Consider the following 20,557-nt stretch of genomic DNA (forward strand, 5'->3'; position numbering starts at 1 on the left):
TTCATAGATCTTACTAGGTGTGCACATCCATTCGTTATAACCCTAGAAATGTTTCCCATAGTTAAAAGCATAGCAAAGTGCAATAAAGCATGAATATTGCTTGTGCCACCTAAGTTAATTTTGTTATTTATTATATTTATATTCTATTAATATCCAATCTATTATTATTATTATTATTATTATTATTATTATTATTATTATTATTATTATTATTATTATTATTATTTATTTCTTAGCAGACGCCCTTATCAAGGGCGACTTACAATTGTTACAAGATATCACATTATTTTTACACACAGTTATCCATTTATACAGTTGGGTTTTTACTGGAGCAATCTAGGTAAAGTACCTTGCTCAAGGGTACAGCAGCAGTGTCCCCCACTGGGGATTGAACCCACGACCCCAATCTAGGGTTGTCCATGCTCTGGAGCCCTGGAACCAGCTCTGGGGTCTGAACCTGGAGCAGAGCTTGACAGTTTTCTGGCAAACATTTGACTGAATAAAATAAATAAGTACATAAAATAACTCAACGTGTATACAGAAGTACTTTAATGTACATAATGTTTCTGTTGATATAAGGATTTGTCCAAAATTATCAACTAGATTCATGTATCCTGTTTTCTCCAACATTACCTTTTATGAAACCCAGTGCAGGCTGATAGAGACGGTCCTCAGAATCACGCAGTAAGAGGACAGGGAGTGAAAGATTATAGTCAAATGCAACCAAAAACACACACAGGAGGCCAGGATTGAATAATACAATTATTATTATTATTTATTTCTTAGCAGACACCCTTATCCAGGGCGACTTACAAGTTTCACAATATATCACATTACGTTTACAAACAATTACATTATTTTTACATACAATTACCCATTTATACAGTTTTTTTTATATACAGTTTTTTTTACTGGAGCAATCTAGGTAAAGTACCTTGCTCAAGGATACAGCAGCAGTGTCCCCCCACCTGGGATTGAACCCACGACCCTCCGGTCAAGAGTCCAGAGCCCTGACCACTACTCCAAACTGCTGCCCTAAAAAAAAAGCTTGATGAAGATCGGTACAAAATCAAGGCAGTTATCCTGTTCACAATGTTGTGTGTGACACACAGACCGTTACATGAAATGCATAATGTTTATTATAGTAATATGTAACATAAGAGATACTAGATACTGTACTTTATGATTCTATCCATGTAAGATATATTAATTATACTGCTGAACAAACATGGTCCATTTCATGTTCAGATATCTGTTCAGGATTCAGATACGTATTTGAATATTTGTTCATTTGCAAAACATTATCAAAGTCATTCTATGTAATAACAGTAAAGTAGAAAAATGAATTGATTACAAAACGAAGGAAGCCATGCAGTCGTTGCGGGTAAAGAAAAGTGTTGCATGCCCAGTTTAATCAGGACTAGTAAACAGGGGACCAACAGTGTCTGTGTTGATCTAGATAGAACTCCCACTCTGTGCTATTTTTACAATTGCTAATTTAGAAACTGTTGCCAGCTTCTGGCAAGGTGGTAAATCGGAACAAGTCAAAACAAGTTGTGATGCGCGTTTCTCATTTCTGTCAACTCATTTCTGACTGACACAGACATTTTTCCCCCCTTGAATTCATGTTTTTAGTCTTAGTTTCATTTTGGTAAAGTTGCCTCGCAGATCTACAGTAATTAGCCATATTCGGAAAGTCATTATATTTTGGAACATGGGGCATATATACCCCCTCCCCCAACTCCTGTCAATATATGTGAATCCTTAGCAGGTCATTGTTGGATCAGAGGCTTTGGTTCTTGGTCAGTGGTGTACTTTGAGAGAGGTGAACACAGAGGCTATTTTGACCTATTTGTGATTAACAGATTTACTTCAAACAAGTTAATACCTAGCCAATTCATTCAAAAAATAAACTTAAAATAAACAAATCCCCTGGGCTGGATGAGATCTTCCCAATTGTACTCAAAGAAATGAAAGAAGTTATTTACAAACCGCTAACCAAGATCATGCAACAGTCTCTTGACACAGAAGTTGTACCGACAGACTGGAGAATTGCAAACGTAATACCAATCCACAAAAAGGGAGAGAAAACCAAACCAGGTAACTACAGACCAATAAGCCTGACTTCTAAACTTATGGAAACTATAATAAGATATAAAATGAAAAATTACCTATATGGTAACAGTATCCTGGGAGACAGTCAGAATGGTTTTAGGAACGGGAGATCATGTCTAACTAACCTGCTTGATTTTTTTGAGGATGCAACATTGAAAATGGATAACTGCAAAGCATACGACATGGTTTATTTAGATTTCCAGAAAGCTTTTGACAAAGTCCCGCATAAAAGATTAATTCTCAAACTGAACGCAGTAGGGATTCAAGGAAATGCATGCACATGGATTAGGGAGTGGTTAACATGTAGAAAACAGAAAGTACTGATTAAACCTCAAAATGGAGCGAGGTAACCAGTGGAGTACCACAGGGATCAGTATTAGGTCCTCTGCTATTCCTAATATACATTAATGATTTAGATTCTGGTATAGTAAGCAAACTCGTTAAATTTGCAGACAACAGAAAAATAGGAGGAGTGGCAAACACTGTTGAAGCAGCAAAGGTTATTCAAAATGATCTAGACAGCATTCCGAACTGGGCAGACACATGGCAAATTAAATTTAATAGAGAAAAGTGTAAAGTGTTGCATGCAGACAATAAAAATGTGCATTATAAATATCATATGGGAGATACTGAAATTGAAGAAGGGAACTATGAAAAAGACCTAGGAGTTTATGTTGACTCAGAAATGTCTTCATCTAGACAATGTGGGGAAGCTATAAAAAAGGCTAACAAGATGCTTGGATATATTGTGAGAAGTGTTGAATTTAAATCAAGGGAAGTAATGTTAAAACTTTACAATGCATTAGTAAGACCTCACCTAGAATATTGTGTTCAGTTCTGGTCACCTTGTTACAAAAAGGATATTGCTGCTCTAGAAAGAGTGCAAAGAAGAGCAACCAGAATCATCCCGGGTTTAAAAGGCATGTCGTATGCAGACAAGCTAAAAGAATTTAATCTATTCAGTCTTGAACAAAGAACACTACGCGACGATCTGATTCAAACATTCAAAATGTTAGACAAGGTCGACCCAGGGGACTTCTTTGACCTAAAAAAAGAAACAAGGACCAGGAGTCACAAATGGAGATTAGATAAAGGGGCATTCAGAACAGAAAATAGGAGGCACTTTTTTACACAGAGAATTGTGAGTGTCTGGAACCAACTCCCCAGTAATGTTGTTGAAGTTGACACCCTGGGATCCTTCAAGAAGCTGCTTGATGAGATTCTGGGATCAATAAGCTACTAACAACCAAACGAGCAAGATGGACTGAAGAGCCTCCTCTCGTTTGTAAACTTTCTTATGTTCTTATATTCTTATGTTCTTATGTACATACATTTAATTTATTTAAAGAGAAAAAGGAATAAGATAAGAAAGGTAAATGTTCAAACTAAAACTTTAATTATTTAGCTAAATGGTTTGCTGAGCCTGATCCGGATAATTGGCCACACTTTCCTGTGGAATATTTTTTCTTTTTGGACTTTATTTTTATGGATTTTCTTTTATGGGCAATTCACTGAGGAAGTATCTCAGCCGTACCATATTTCATCCTTGGGGTAAAACATTACCATTTAAGAACTTAAGAACATAAGAATGTTTACAAACGAGAGGAGGCCATTCAGCCCATCTTGCTCGTTTGGTTGTTAGTAGCTTATTGATCCCAGAATCTCATCAAGCAGCTTCTTGAAGGATCCCAGTGTTTCAGCTTCAACAACATTACTGGGGAGTTGGTTCCATATCCTCACAATTCTCTGTGTAAAAAAGTGCCTCCTATTTTCTGTTCTGAATGCCCCTTTTATCTAATCTCCATTTGTGACCCCTGGTCCTTGTTTCTTTTTTTAGGTCAAAGAAGTCCCCTGGGTCAACATTGTCTATACCTTTTAGGATTTTGAATGTTTGAATCAGATCACCGCTAGTCTTCTTTGTTCAAGACTGAATAGATTCAGTTCTTTTAGCCTGTCTGCATACGACATGCCTTTTAAACCCGGGATAATTCTGGTTGCTCTTCTTTGCACTCTTTCTAGAGCAGCGATATCCTTTTTGTAACGGGGTGAGCAGAACTGCACTTGTGGAGTATTATTATATTTTTATTTGTTGACACTGTTTTTGGTTGTTCAATCGCAGTGTTCTTGCAGTGAGCTCTCAATGCAACTTGGATTATTTGCTAATTAACGTTCCTTGCATATATATTTTTTGTTGTTTTTGTCTAAACTGAGTTTGCTGTTATTCAGTTTTATAAGAGAAAAGACAGCAGGGCCTCCCGAGTGGTGCATCTGGTAAAGGCACTCTGCCAGCGTGCAGGATGCGCCCTAGAGCTTGGAGATCACTGGTTCAAATCCAAGCTATGCCACTGCTGACTGCGGACTGTTTGTCTGATACAATATGCTTGCTTATTTATTGAAATTCTGCGTCCTGAACTTATTCCTTTGGATTTTGCTGATGATTATAATATTGTTAATTCCCTGATCGTTACAGAGCAACTCTGGCAGTGTTAATGCTGACAGTGGCAACGCTGGCAGTGTCAATGCTGACAGTGGCAACTCTGGCAGTGTCAATGTTGACAGCTGTGTGGGGCACTCTGGCAATGGAAATGCTGCTACTGGCAACGCTGGCAGTGTCAATGATGACGCGTCAATGGGCACTCCTCTTCTTAGAGGGGGCAGTTTAGTACACAGTGCCCTTCTCCTCACAGATAAGGCACCATGCCTCTTGAGCAGCCACACCTCCCTCGCTCGCCCCACAGTGCCCCTCTCCTCATAGATGAAGCACCATGGCTCTTGAGCAGCCACACCTCCCTCGCTTGCCCCACAGTGCCCCTCTCCTCACAGATGAGGCTCCATGGCTCTTGAGCAGCCACACCTCCCTCGCTCTCCCCCGGGACCGGCAGCTCCTTTCCTTCTCTTCCTGCCAGGCCAGCGCTGGGAGAGCCTTCAGGCGGAGCCATTCCTCAGCCGACGCCACCTCATCCTGATAGAGGGCCTCCCTGAAGAGGGGGTCTATCCATGAGCACTCCTCGAAGCTGTACCCACACTCCCCACACAACGGAGCCTCCTCCACCTCCACCAGCACTGCTGCTCCAGCACAGTTTCTCTCCACTCCATTTTCTTTTCACTTTTTCTTTCCTTTTTCAAATAAACCTGCAGTTTGTTCTCTGAGTCTCCAGGGCCACTATCCCTCTCCTGACAGCATATGTGACACGGTGCATCGTCAAGGAGACTCAGAGACCAGAAAAGCTACAGTTTATACGCTTATGCACTTTTATTTATACAATTAAAAAAAAACAACAAACACACAAAACCACCGTGCTGTTCCTCACCATCACTACCTGAACTAACACCCGGGATCACCCTATTTATACACCTGTGGCTGGAGCCTAAATGAATCATTTAATCACTTATTCAATTCATGGCTCCAGCCACATTCCGACGTGTTTTTGCAGGGAGGATTTTAACCCCCTCCCTGCTACCCCCCCCCCCCCCCGCCCCGCCCCGCCCCGCACACCCGTGCTATCACACTGCTACACCACGTCACCCCAATAATATCACACGATGTGCATCCTGGATAATTTCAATTGAAAATGTAAAATGTAATACATTTAAGAAATATTGTTTTCAATGCCGTAGCTTTCCTTAAGTGCTTCATGATGTGTAGGTGTCTCGCTCGAAAAAAATTCCTAAAATAAGAGTAACTATTTTGAAATTGAATACAGTATTAGCAGGATCAATAAAGGGTGAATGCATTGTACCCCTGTTATTGTTATTTGCTTATATTAAATGACTTAGGGATACCAAGCTCTTTAGTGAGTGAGGGGCCTGAGTGGGAGAAACTCAATGATAAAAGCCCCACCGCCGGTCGTTCTGCATTCCTAGACATGGATTCCTGTACCACTCGCACTGCTGGCTTGATCATTAAATATGTTGTTATTGTATAAAGAGGAAATCATTAGATATTCAAGTATAGAAACAGCCTAGTTTTTTGTTATTTGTGTTCCCAATTATTTTTACCCCTGATTTTCTCACCAATTTGGAATGTCCAATTACTTTCCCCCTCCTCACCCCAGCAGTTCCCCACACAGCTCAGGAGAACTGAAGGTTCAGCGGGCATCCTCCGATCCCACGACCGAGCCAGCTTCCTCTTCTACACCCAGGAACTCGAGAGCGGATGTCAGCGAGATACCGGCCTCTGGAGGACCAAGGCCAGCCCTGCGGGTGTCCGCTCTGAGCTCGCTGGGCGCCTGGCCGGTAGGGTCTGCTGTAGCGTGATGAGGAGAAACACTCCCTGCAGGTCTGCCTCCCTAACCCACGGGAGCTCCAGAGCCAATGAGACGCTCCCTTTGTAATCCCCAGCAAAGACTGGTGACTTCACACAGCCAGCATGCAAACCTGTGCTGTATGACCCCCTGCATACCATGCGGCTGTGCTTTTACCAGGTGAGCCACTCGGGGACCCAGAAACAGCCTAGTAGACAGTCCAGTTTGTTTCCATCCTCCCTCAAAGGAACATGTTTTTTTTTTTTCAGCTGTAGGGACACAGGCCGCCCCCATGAAACCTGCTCGCCACTACATGAGTGTCACTCTGTGAGCGCAACAGGACAGGACAGGACAGGACAGGACAGGATAGAGCAGGACCTGCATGCTCTTGCTATTACTGCAGCAGTAGTATAGGAGGTTAGAAATGACATCTTCAAGCTCTGCTAGAGCTCAGGAAAATAATCTATAAAGCAGAATTGATATCAACATTTTAAAATCATATATTATGAATCGGGAGCACTGAAGTATTGTAATTAGTGGACTTTACCTCAGGACTGTATGACATGTTAATAGCACCACCGTGTGTCGGGACGCCGCAATAACACACTATAGCGCAAGACGTAAAACCATAGAATTAAAACCGCGCACAGCGTGAGAGCACATTCACTCCGCCGATATACCAGCATCCTCAGCGCAGGCTAGAACGGGCCTAACTTCCTAGTTAGAAACGAATCTCTGTGTATGTTTATAAATGTATATGATGAAGAAAGTGCAATAAAGACAAAATAAAGCAAGCAAAAATAAATAAATAAATAAAATAAAGTGTGACGGGAGGACGGACGAAATATTACAGAACTATAATTTATAACACAATTCATTACTCGATTTTCGAGTGTGTGAGTGAGGCAGGCAGACGCTGGATTGTATATTAAGACACATTTTAAACACGGCGTTATTAAAGTCAAAATATGAATATTTTTCGATTTTTTGGCGATCTTGCGCACTTGATAGCAATTGTCATTCTGCTTCTGAAAATTTGGAAAACACGGTCATGTGCTGGTAAGTATTATTAATAATATGAATACTAATACAACTGACAATAGCAATAATAATTGTACCTGTTATTCATACTGATAACAATCTGCAGTTGTAATGTAATTAAGTTAATAACTATGTTAGTTCAACCCTGTTAATATCACTCCAAAGGGACAGCAAAAACCTGTGACTTGCTTTATGTGCAGCAACCCATCAAAACAAGCATTAAACACACAGAGAAGTGTTGAGATGCACTGATTCCAATAGATCTCATTAATAACATTTCAATATACACTCTACTGTACCTGAACAACACATTCATTAAACACACAGAGAAGTGTTGAGATGCACTGATTCCAATAGAGCTCATTAATAACATTTCAATATACACTCTACTGTACCTGAACAACACATTCATTAAACACACAGAGAAGTGTTGAGATGCACTGATTCCAATAGAGCTCATTAATAACATTTCAATATACACTCTACTGTACCTGAACAACACATCCATTAAACACACAGAGAAGTGTTGAGATGCACTGATTCCAATAGAGCTCATTAATAACATTTCAATATACACTCTACTGTACCTGAACAACACATCCATTAAACACACAGAGAAGTGTTGAGATGCACTGATTCCAATAGAGCTCATTAATAACATTTCAATATACACTCTACTGTATCTGAACAACACATCCATTAAACACACAGAGAAGTGTTGAGATGCACTGATTCCAATAGAGCTCATTAATAACATTTCAATATACAGTCTACTGTACCTGAACAACACATCCATTAAACACACAGAGAAGTGTTGAGATGCACTGATTCCAATAGAGCTCATTAATAACATTTCAATATACAGTCTGCTGTACCTGAACAACACATCCATTAAACACACAGAGAAGTGTTGAGATGCACTGATTCCAATAGAGCTCATTAATAACATTTCAATATACAGTCTACTGTACCTGAACAACACATTCATTAAACACACAGAGAAGTGTTGAGATGCATTGATTCCAATAGAGCTCATTAATAACATTTCAATATACACTCTACTGTACCTGAACAACACATCCATTAAACACACAGAGAAGTGTTGAGATGCACTGATTCCAATAGAGCTCATTAATAACATTTCAATATACACTCTACTGTACCTAAACAACACATTCATTAAACACACAGAGAAGTGTTGAGATGCATTGACTCCAATAGATCTCATTAATAACATTTCAATATACACTCTACTGTACCTGAACAACACATTCATTAAACACACAGAGAAGTGTTGAGATGCATTGACTCCAATAGATCTCATCAATAACATTTCAATATACAGTCTACTGTACCTGAACAACACATCCATTAAACACACAGAGAAGTGTTGAGATGCATTGACTCCAATAGATCTCATTAATAACATTTCAATATACAGTCTACTGTACCTGAACAACACATCCATTAAACACACAGAGAAGTGTTGAGATGCACTGATTCCAATAGAGCTCATTAATAACATTTCAATATACACTCTACTGTACCTGAACAACACATTCATTAAACACACAGAGAAGTGTTGAGATGCATTGACTCCAATAGATCTCATTAATAACATTTCAATATACACTCTACTGTACCTGAACAACACATTCATTAAACACACAGAGAAGTGTTGAGATGCATTGACTCCAATAGATCTCATCAATAACATTTCAATATACACTCTACTGTACCTGAACAACACATCCATTAAACACATAGAGAAGTGTTGAGATGCATTGACTCCAATAGATCTCATTAATAACATTTCAATATACACTCTACTGTACCTGAACAACACATCCATTAAACACACAGAGAAGTGTTGAGATGCATTGATTCCAATAGAGCTCATTAATAACATTTCAATATACACTCTACTGTACCTGAACAACACATCCATTAAACACACAGAGAAGTGTTGAGATGCATTGACTCCAATAGATCTCATTAATAACATTTCAATATACACTCTACTGTACCTGAACAACACATCCATTAAACACATAGAGAAGTGTTGAGATGCACTGATTCCAATAGAGCTCATTAATAACATTTCAATATACACTCTACTGTACATGAACAACACATTCATTAAACACACAGAGAAGTGTTGAGATGCGTTGATTCCAATAGAGTTCATTAATAACATTTCAATATACAGTCTACTGTACCTGAACAACACATTCATTAAATACACAGAGAAGTGTTGAGATGCACTGATTCCAATAGAGCTCATTAATAACATTTCAATATACACTCTACTGTACCTGAACAACACATTCATTAAACACACAGAGAAGTGTTGAGATGCACTGATTCCAATAGAGCTCATTAATAACATTTCAATATACACTCTACTGTACCTGAACAACACATTCATTAAACACACAGAGAAGTGTTGAGATGCACTGATTCCAATAGAGCTCATTAATAACATTTCAATATACACTCTACTGTACCTGAACAACACATCCATTAAACACACAGAGAAGTGTTGAGATGCACTGATTCCAATAGAGCTCATTAATAACATTTCAATATACAGTCTACTGTACCTGAACAACACATCCATTAAGCACACAGGAGAGAGCTGTAAACATTGTTCTGTGTGGTAGATTGCGCTGCTTTATATAGCAGAACATTTCAATACTGCACAGCAGCTTACTGACATGGAAGCTTCCGAACCACCTGGGGCAGCAGTGTGGAGTAGTGGTTAGGGCTCTGGACACTGGACTCTTGACCAGAGGGTTGTGGGTTCAATCCCAGGTGGGGGACACTGCTGCTATACCCTTGAGCAAGGTACTTTACCTAGATTGCTCCAGTAAAAACCCAACTGTATAAATGGGTAATTGTATGCAAAAATAATGTGTAAAAAATAATGTAATTGTACAGTGCCTTGCGAAAGTATTCGGCCCCCTTGAACTTTGCGACCTTTTGCCACATTTCAGGCTTCAAACATAAAGATATGAAACTGTAATTTTTTGTGAAGAATCAACAACAAGTGGGACACAATCATGAAGTGGAACGAAATTTATTGGATATTTCAAACTTTTTTAACAAATAAAAAACTGAAAAATTGGGCGTGCAAAATTATTCAGCCCCCTTAAGTTAATACTTTGTAGCGCCACCTTTTTCTGCGATTACAGCTGTAAGTCGCTTGGGGTATGTCTCTATCAGTTTTGCACATCGAGAGACTGAAATTTTTGCCCATTCCTCCTTGCAAAACAGCTCGAGCTCAGTGAGGTTGGATGGAGAGCATTTGTGAACAGCAGTTTTCAGTTGTTACCACAGATTCTCGATTGGATTCAGGTCTGGACTTTGACTTGGCCATTCTAACACCTGGATATGTTTATTTGTGAACCATTCCATTGTAGATTTTGCTTTATGTTTTGGATCATTGTCTTGTTGGAAGACAAATCTCCGTCCCAGTCTCAGGTCTTTTGCAGACTCCATCAGGTTTTCTTCCAGAATGGTCCTGTATTTGGCTCCATCCATCTTCCCATCAATTTTAACCATCTCCCCTGTCCCTGCTGAAGAAAAGCAGGCCCAAACCATGATGCTGCCACCACCATGTTTGACAGTGGGGATGGTGTGTTCAGGGTGATGAGCTGTGTTGCTTTTACGCCAAACATAACGTTTTGCATTGTTGCCAAAAAGTTCGATTTTGGTTTCATCTGACCAGAGCACCTTCTTCCACATGTTTGGTGTGTCTCCCAGGTGGCTTGTGGCAAACTGTAAACGACACTTTTTATGGATATCTTTAAGAAATGGCTTTCTTCTTGCCACTCTTCCATAAAGGCCAGATTTGTGCAGTATACGACTGATTGTTGTCCTATGGACAGAGTCTCCCACCTCAGCTGTAGATCTCTGCAGTTCATGCAGAGTGATCATGGGCCTCTTGGCTGCATCTCTGATCAGTCTTCTCCTTGTATGAGCTGAAAGTTTAGAGGGACGGCCAGGTCTTGGTAGATTTGCAGTGGTCCGATACTCCTTCCATTTCAATATTATCGCTTGCACAGTGCTCCTTGGGATGTTTAAAGCTTGGGAAATCTTTTTGTATCCAAATCCGGCTTTAAACTTCTCCACAACAGTATCTCGGACCTGCCTGGTGTGTTCCTTGTTCTTCATGATGCTCTCTGCGCTTTAAACGGACCTCTGAGACTATCACAGTGCAGGTGCATTTATACGGAGACTTGATTACACACAGGTGGATTCTATTTATCATCATTAGTCATTTAGGTCAACATTGGATCATTCAGAGATCCTCACTGAACTTCTGGAGAGAGTTTGCTGCACTGAAAGTAAAGGGGCTGAATAATTTTGCACGCCCAATTTTTCAGTTTTTTATTTGTTAAAAAAGTTTGAAATATCCAGTAAATTTCGTTCCACTTCATGATTGTGTCCCACTTGTTGTTGATTCTTCACAAAAAATTACAGTTTCATATCTTTATGTTTGAAGCCTGAAATGTGGCAAAAGGTCGCAAAGTTCAAGGGGGCCGAATACTTTCGCAAGGCACTGTATGTAAAAATAATGTGATATCTTGTAACAATTGTAAGTCGCCCTGGATAAGGGCGTCTGCTAAGAAATAAATAATAATAAAAAAATAATAATTATATGAAAAGAGATTAAGTGAGTGGGAATCAGCTGTGTCACTGATATATTAGTGCTAGTAACTGGAGTGTGATTATATTAACCAAAGTGATATTCTTAGTATGATGATGATGATGATGATGATCAATATCTCGTCCCCACTGACTCCTGTTCGACTCTGGCATTTGGTACAGTTCAATGACGGGTAGGTACCAGGAGTTTGAACAATCAGACCCCTGGTAAATCTGCTGTGAATGAACTGATTCTCATCACAACATGAGTGCGTCTCACCTGTGAGCCTGTAGCTCTGTTATAAGGAGCAGCTTCAGGGATGGATGTAAGAGTCCTGTTGCATCCCTGGTTAAAAACGATTGTAGCTGATCAAATACTTTCTGAATCTGACCTGTCCTGCCCTTCCGCTCTCTACACAGCTCTCAGATGTGCAGTTTAGAAAGAAACACATAGTTACAGCAGACATGAAATTACATTTATAAACTTACTAGTTCACCTGAGCAGCGTCTCTCTGAAAGCGTGTCAGTCAGCAGGGGAAGCAGCAGCTGATTGGTTAATGAAAGAAGCCGTGGACGGGGTGCAGTTTCACCCTCCAGGTGACCAAGGAAGTTCAGCGTGATCTGAAAGCATGGCTTTGTGCAAACAGAGATTTCTTTACCCTGGTGTAGCAGCAGATACAATGAAAATCCATGTTTGCTCAACATCTTCCTAAACTGCACATCCGAGACCCCTGTAGTGAATGAAAGTGCAGGACAGGTCAGATTCAGGGATTATGTCCGCTACAATCACATGAAGCGTTGGACAGGTGTTTTATATTCTTGTCTTTATTATTCAGCAGGTATTTTATATTAATTTCTTCCTTCATTATTTGAATGGTATTTTATATTCATTTCTTTATTATTTGACAGGTATCTCTGGGCGCAGTCAGATTCTCTTTGCGATCGTTTTCACCGCGAGATACCTTGACCTTTTCACAAACTACATCTCCCTGTACAACACCTGCATGAAGGTAAGAAACAGAGTTACAGTGAGTCCGTGGTGTGTAGGGTGTCTCTTATATAAACTAATCCGTGGTGTGTAGGGTGTCTCTTATATAAACTGATCCGTGGTGTGTAGGGTGTCTCTTATATAAACTGATCCGTGGTGTGTAGGGTGTCTCTTATATAAACTAATCCGTGGTGTGTAGGGTGTCTCTTATATAAACCAATCCGTGGTGTGTAGGGTATCTCTTATATAAACTAATCTGTGGTGTGTAGGGTGTCTCTTATATAAACTAATCCGTGGTGTGTAGGGTGTCTCTTATATAAACTAATCCGTGGTGTGTAGGGTATCTCTTATATAAACTAATCTGTGGTGTGTAGGGTGTCTCTTATAGAAACTAATCCGTGGTGTGTAGGGTGTCTCTTATATAATCTAATCCGTGGTGTGTAGAGTGTGTTTTATAGAAACTAATCTGTGGTGTGTAGGGTGTCTCTTATAGAAACTAATCCGTGGTGTGTAGGGTGTTGTTTTGTGTTGTAGGGTTAGGGTTAGGGTTATGTGTTTTTATATCCTCTCTGTTCTGGGTGTTCTAGGTGGTGTATATCCTGTGATTGTGTATTCTCTTTGTGTGTTGTAGGTTATGTGTTTTTATATCCTCTCTGTTCTGTGTGTTCTAGGTGGTGTATATCCTGTGATTGTGTATTCTCTTTGTGTGTTGTAGGTTATGTGTTTTTATATCCTCTCTGTTCTGTGTGTTCTAGGTGGTGTATATTGTGTGCTCCTACACGACTGTGTTCCTGATCTACGGGAAGTTCAAGGCTTCGTACGACGGGAATCATGACACATTCCGGATCGAGTTCCTGATCGCTCCGTGCGCGCTGCTGGCATTCCTGGTCAACCATGACTTCACCCCCCTCGAGGTAACGCGCGGATACGCTTCTAGCCTCTACTGTTCTTGATGGCTCTACTGATTGTTCCAGTACCATCTCCCTGCTCTAGATTCTAGTCTGTTGCAATCCTGCTGCTGCTGTCGTAGATCACTGTAACCCCGTTTACCCTCTCTCTCTCTCTCTCCCTTGCTCTAGATCTTTTACCCTGCTCTTGATCTCTAACTCCTCCTCTACCCTTGCTCCAGGTGCTGTGTTCTCGATCTCTAACCCCAGTCTGTCTCTGTCCCTGCTGTAGATCCTGTGGACGTTCTCGATCTATCTGGAGTCTGTGGCGATCCTGCCGCAGCTGTTCCTGGTCAGTAAGACTGGGGAGGCAGAGTCTATCACCAGTCACTACCTGTTTGCTCTCGGCTCGTACCGGCTGCTCTACCTGCTCAACTGGATGTGGCGTTTCTTCAGCCAGGGGTTCTACGACCTGATCGCGCTCCTCTCGGGGGTCCTGCAGACCGTGCTGTACTGCGACTTCTTCTACCTCTACGTCTCCAAGGGTGACTATCTACCTGTCTGTGTGTGTGTGTGTGTGTGTGTGTGTGTGTGTTTCTGTCGATCTCACTGTCTGTGTGTCTGCCTGTGTGTGTGTGTCTGTCGATCTCATTGTCAGTGTGTCTGTCTGTCTGTCTGTCTGTGTGTGTGTCTGTCGATCTCATTGTCTGTGTGTCTGTCTCTGTGTGTGTGTGTCTGTCGATCTCATTGTCTGTGTGTCTGTCTCTGTGTGTGTGTGTCTGTCGATCTCATTGTCTGTGTGTCTGTCTCTGTGTGTGTGTGTCTGTCGATCTCATTGTCTGTGTGTCTGTCTCTGTGTGTGTGTGTCTGTCGATCTCATTGTGTGTGTGTGTGTGTGTGTGTCTGTCGATCTCATTGTCTGTCTGTCAGTCAATCTCATTGTCTGTCTGTCTGTCTGTTGGCTTGGCAGGCAGGGAGGGGGTTAAATTCCCGTGGGAATGTGGCTGGAGCCGTAAAGTGTATAAAAAGGGTGATCACGGGTGTTCATTTTAGAGTGAATGCTGGTGAAGGATAGTGTTGGTGTTGGTGTGTTTTGCGGTGCTCTGATATATTGGGAGTTCTCGTTGGTGCTGAGGTGAGTGGAGTCACGGGAGATACTCTGGGTTGCAGAAGTGGAAAGCGAATGAGTAGTATAGTGATGAGTAGTATAGTGTTTTTTGTCTTGTTTCGAGTCGTTTATTTTGACCTCTGCGCCTGTTTGTTTGTCCGTGTGTTTTGGGTATTGTTGTTTTGTTATTAAAAGTGAGCACTGGCGTTTAAACTGCAGCTTCTGTCTCTGGGTCTGCTTCCTGGGAGTAACAGCTGTGCCAGTGACGCTGTCCTTACCACATAAAAAATGTTAAATATAACATTGGTTTTCTGTCTCCCCTCTCTCCTCTCCCCTATCTGCTCTCCCTTCCCTCTCATGTCTTCCCTCTCTCCTCTCTCTCCACAGTTTTAAAAGGGAAAAAGTTGAGTTTACCAGCCTAGGACCGCCAGTATCCCAGCATACATCTGGAAATCAGCTGGAGAAGAGAACCTCTGGGAAATGTGGTCTTGTATTTGTAATATAAAATGAGTTTGTGCCCCCTAAGAACTACAACTCCCAGAGTGCATCACTTCTCAATGTTATTACAAGATAAACTCCACTCCAATCTATTTGCTAGTTAGAGATAACATAAAATATAAGAGAAATGTTTGTGTTTGTTTATAATAGAAATTCAATTATATTTTATTAGGGCAGGAATTGTACTGTAGGTTTTTTAAAATTTGTTTTCATATACTCTGGATTTAAATAGATGATACACATTACACTGATGAAGGCATTGAGCTGAAACGCTTGACTTGTTTTCTGCTTGATTTTTAGACTTTTTTTTCCTGGCCCCCTTTACCTTTGTTTGCAGTCATTCCGAGTGCTTCTTATTGTTGCCGTCACTCAAATACTGTGCTTAAAAAATAAAAAAAAACAAAAGGGTAAGTCTGTGTTGCTTTGACTCGGAGTTCAGCAGCTGCTTTCAGTTCTAGATACTGGCCATGGACATGTGTAATGTAGTCTAGATCAGGGGTTCCCAGGCTTTTTTTTTACCTGAGGCCCACCTGTGCAGCTGCATTAGGCACCGCAGCCCACTAGTAACACTTCTTGAAGAAAATGAACTGAAACATTGTACTGTATACAGTTGTATGCAAAAGTTTGGGCACCCCTGGAAAAAATGTATGTTACAATGAATCTGACCTGACCTCTACATGGTACAAGGTTACACATGACACCTTTCTGTAAATTTTAATTCAGGATTACTTTTTATTTGCATTTATTACAGATTCAGAATAATAAACAAAAGTGAACATGGCGCGTGCAAAAGTTTGGGCACCCTTTTGGACCATTCTTAATTACTTCTTAAAAAAATGATTACTAAGACCCAGAAAGGTTGATTCACTTGTTAGGGCTTCAATTAGTCAGGTGAAGTCAATTCCAGTGTTGAACTATTACTCTGAAGTAACTTCATACCTTCTAATCTGTCAGACTGTGATGGTTGTTCTGCCTGGTTTCAACAACCATTGGCTCCTCTAAGCAGATGTCTGAGGACTTGAAAATGAAGATAATTGACTTTCACAAAACAGAAGGCTATAAAAAACTCTCTCAACGCTTCCAGCTAGTAATTTCAACTGTCAGAAACACTGTCAAGAAATGGAACAGTTAAAGTCAAGGCAAGATCTGGAAGAAAAATATCACATAGACTTGCCCGAAAACTGGTCAGATCTGCACAACAGAACCCACAGGTCACTGCAAAGGACCTTCAGAACAGTTTAGCTGACACTGGAGTAGTTGTTCACAGGTCCACAGTCCAGCGTACCTTACTCAACAAGGATCTGCATGGGAGAGTTGTCAGGAGGAAGCTTTTTCTACGACCTCATCACAAAAGTCAGCGTCTAAAGTATGCAAAAGAAAACCTTGACAAGCCTGAAGCTTTTTGGAACAATGTGCTTTGGACTGATGAAACGAAAATTGAACTGTTTGGCCACAACCAAAGAAGATACGTTTGGTGAAAAAAGGGTGAAGCATTTCAAGAAAAGAACACCTTGCCAACTGTTAAGCACGGGGGTGGCTCTATTATGCTTTGGGGTTGTGTGGCAGCCAGTGGAACCGGAAATATTGTGCGGGTGGAAGGAAGAATGGATTCAACTAAATATCAACAAATCCTAGAAGCTAATGTCCTAAAGTCAGTCAGGACACTGAAGCTGAAAAGAGGTTGGATATTTCAGCAAGACAATGATCCAAAACATAGCTCAAAATCAACCATGAAATATTTACAAGAAAGGAGGAGAAAGGTTTTGGAATGGCCGTCACAGTCCCCAGACTTGAATATTATTGAAAATCTGTGGGGAGATCTCAAACATGCAGTGCATGCAAGGAGACCTAAGAATCTTTCTGAGCTGGAAGAGTTCTGCAAGGAAGAGTGGGAAAAGATTCCAAAGGCAAGAATAGAAAGACTCTTAGCTGGCTACAGGAAACGTTTGGAAGCAGTTATATCTGCCAAAGGAGGTGTTACCAAGTACTAAGTGACAGGGTGCCCAAACCTTTGCACGCGCCATGTTCACTTTTGTTTATTATTTTGAATCTGTAATAAATACAAATAAATAGTAATCCTGTATTAAAATTTGCAGAAAGGTGTCATGTTTAACTTTGTACCATGCAGAGGTCAGGTCAGATTCATTGTAACATACATTTTTTCCAGGGGTGCCCAAACTTTTGCATACAACTGTATGTTTAAACCTGTAACACTGTAAATGCATATTTACATTTTCATTTGAATGTTAATATTTTTAAGGATAGAAATCACCAGCAGTCTGCACTGGATGAAGCTCTTCTAGATCTTTGAAACATTCTTTGAAACACTTCAGTTTTAATAAAGTAAATTGCAAATACTAAACAGGTGTTTTTAATCAAATCTTGAAATAATGCACCTTTTCACAGCTAAATACCTTTTGAAATTAAGCTATTTTTAATTTTTCCTTCTTCATATACACCTGAACAGGCGTCAAATTTGAGTTACACCAGAGCTACCTGCACCCTAACAAGTGACGCAAATAGAAACTATAAATACAGCTTACAGTCCAGGAGTGTTCTTAATATGACAGGTGAGCCTGCTCCTCCTTGCACAGTTTCTCATACTGGTGCTCCACCTGATTCCATCTTCAGTGTTTAGTCTTTCCTCTCAGATAAACTCTAGTGCTTTATTTTGCAGTGTACTGCACTTTGTTTTTGCTTCGGGTGACGCTCACATTTTGACGGTTTAAACACTCATTTTCTAGTTTCATAGCTTATAACACACTGAGGCAAAGGATACTCGCTCGATCCACTAAAGGAAAATTCAAACTTCAAGTACTCATCATCATCATAGTTTCTCACCACATTTTTTCACTGGCTCATTCTGAGTAGATTTAGGAGGTCCAGAAGCTCATCTTCACCACCAGTGTAACCTTCTCGTTTTTGAAGAATAAACCGATCCATTGTGACAAATTCAAATTGCAAGCTCTTACTTTTTAGAGTTGTAGAATGGATTGTACTTTTGTTGCTAAGTTACCGTTCACACATTGCAACTTTGTTTCCATTACAACAAATACAGCTTGCAAAGGTACATTCCTTTAGCTTACATTACACTTGTAGCTATATTAAACCTGCAGAGCACCTTTGGGCCGTGGGCCGCAGTTTGGGAACCCCTGCGCTAGATCATCTTTATATTAGTAAGCACCAGCGCCATCTAGGGTATTGCCAACAAAACTAAAGGACACATGTCTATGGCATGCAACTAGAACTGAAGAGAGGCTCTCGTAGTCAAAGCAACAGAGACCTATAAAAAACCCACAGTATTTGATTAATTGTAATGATACTGAGCGCTCAGTGATAGCAAGCATGAAAAGATGAGGGGTCAAGGAAAAATAATAAAATACTTAAAAAATATAATAAAATATAAAAACAGAGACATGAACTTTTAAAGAAGTGAACTCTGTTTTAAAACAACGAAAACCCATTTAATTCCTCTCTCCCCTGTTTAATATCCTATAGTGTGTGTGTGTGCCTCTCTCTCCCCTGTTTAATATCCTCTAGTGTGTCTCCCCTGTTTAATATCCTATAGTGTGTGTCTCTCCTGTTTTAATACCCATGTTATAAACCCATGTTTATAAACCCTTGGCACTTTCAATATCGTCCAGCCCTGGAGTCTTCAGAAGGGGGAATATACAAAATAAATACAAAAAACATAACATTTGATATTTGAAACTATGTACTGTTTTAAAAAATTAAAATCAATTGTAAATATTTGCCATCGTCTTCTAAATATTTGATCAAACTTTAATAAACCTAAAAAAAGATTTATAATGGGATTGGGTTTATTTATTTATTTATTTACATTTTTCTAAATATTACCACGTTCGGTTTCAATAGCTGTAGTATTATACAGTATTATACAGCAGTGACACCAAACACGATTCAGAGAGTCCCCCTGAGTTTCAATCTCCATAGTTTGATATATTATACAGCAGTGACACCAAACACGATTCAGAGAGTCCCCCTGAGTTTCAATCTCCATAGTTTGATATATTATACAGCAACACCAAACACGATTCAGACAGTCCACATAAGTTTCCTAGCATTATTATTATTATTTGTATATTTAGCAGACGCCTTTATCCAAGGCGACTTACAGAGACTAGGGTGTGTGAACTATGCATCAGCTGCAGAGTCACTTACAACTACGTCTCACCCGAAAGATGGAGCACAAGGAGGTTAAGTGACTTGCTCAGGGTCACACAATGAGTCAGTGGCTGAGGTGGGATTTGAACCGGGGACCTCCTGGTTACAAGCTCTTTTCTTTAACCACTGGACCACACAGCCTCCACAGAAGTAAATTTAGATTTCCATTGCAGTGCTTACAGTAGCCAGTAGATGTCAATACTGTACAAATTATATGCTGTAGTAGACCCTGAAATGCCACCTGAAATGTCTTTATAATATATTGTAGACCCTGATATTGATGCGATCCAGCCCTCTGAAATGTCATTGTAATATATATAGGGCTTCTAGTTTTCGGGTTTTATTTTTGATCACGTGATGTCTCTTTAAACATATTTTGAGCCGATTCGTTTTCTTAATTCAAACACTAATTACTAAAGGAAGCTGTTTCTTTTTAACCTTGTATATCTTGATTGAGTTAACAAACGACGTGCATTGATCTCACCTGATTCTATTTGAACCTGCATTTCATTCTGGCTCTGATCACCGAATTCAGCGTATTAATGTCCACTGCGTTAGTTTCTAGTAGTGCATCGTTAATTTAAACAAGCTGGTATTCACTTAAGGCTTAACAACTATTAATTAAGGTTTAAATGGGGGGAGCGATATGGAAAATAAAAACTAAAAACTAGAAGCCCTAAATATATAGCAGACCCTGATATTGATGCGATCCAGCCCTCTGAAATGTCTTTATAATATATAGCGCTAGACCCTGATATAGATGAGATACAGCCCTCTGAAATGTCTTTATAATATACAGCGCTAGACCCTGATATTGATGCGATCCAGCCCTCTGAAATGT

General features: G+C 40.1%; 1 protein-coding gene across 1 annotated transcript; it reads left to right on the forward strand.

The window, feature by feature from the left end:
- The first annotated feature begins 7,012 nt into the window (after nt 1–7,012).
- LOC131725073 (ER lumen protein-retaining receptor 1) lies at nt 7,013–19,346 on the forward strand. Its single transcript, XM_059018564.1, has 5 exons — nt 7,013–7,418; nt 12,960–13,060; nt 13,794–13,952; nt 14,218–14,470; nt 15,421–19,346. Exons 1-5 carry the CDS (start codon nt 7,328–7,330, stop codon nt 15,453–15,455), a joined length of 639 nt encoding a protein of 212 aa, XP_058874547.1. The 5' UTR covers nt 7,013–7,327; the 3' UTR covers nt 15,456–19,346.
- The last annotated feature ends 1,211 nt before the right edge of the window (nt 19,347–20,557 follow it).

The sequence above is a fragment of the Acipenser ruthenus genome, chromosome 60 (assembly GCF_902713425.1).
Source record: "Acipenser ruthenus chromosome 60, fAciRut3.2 maternal haplotype, whole genome shotgun sequence".
Lineage (NCBI taxonomy): Eukaryota > Metazoa > Chordata > Actinopteri > Acipenseriformes > Acipenseridae > Acipenser > Acipenser ruthenus.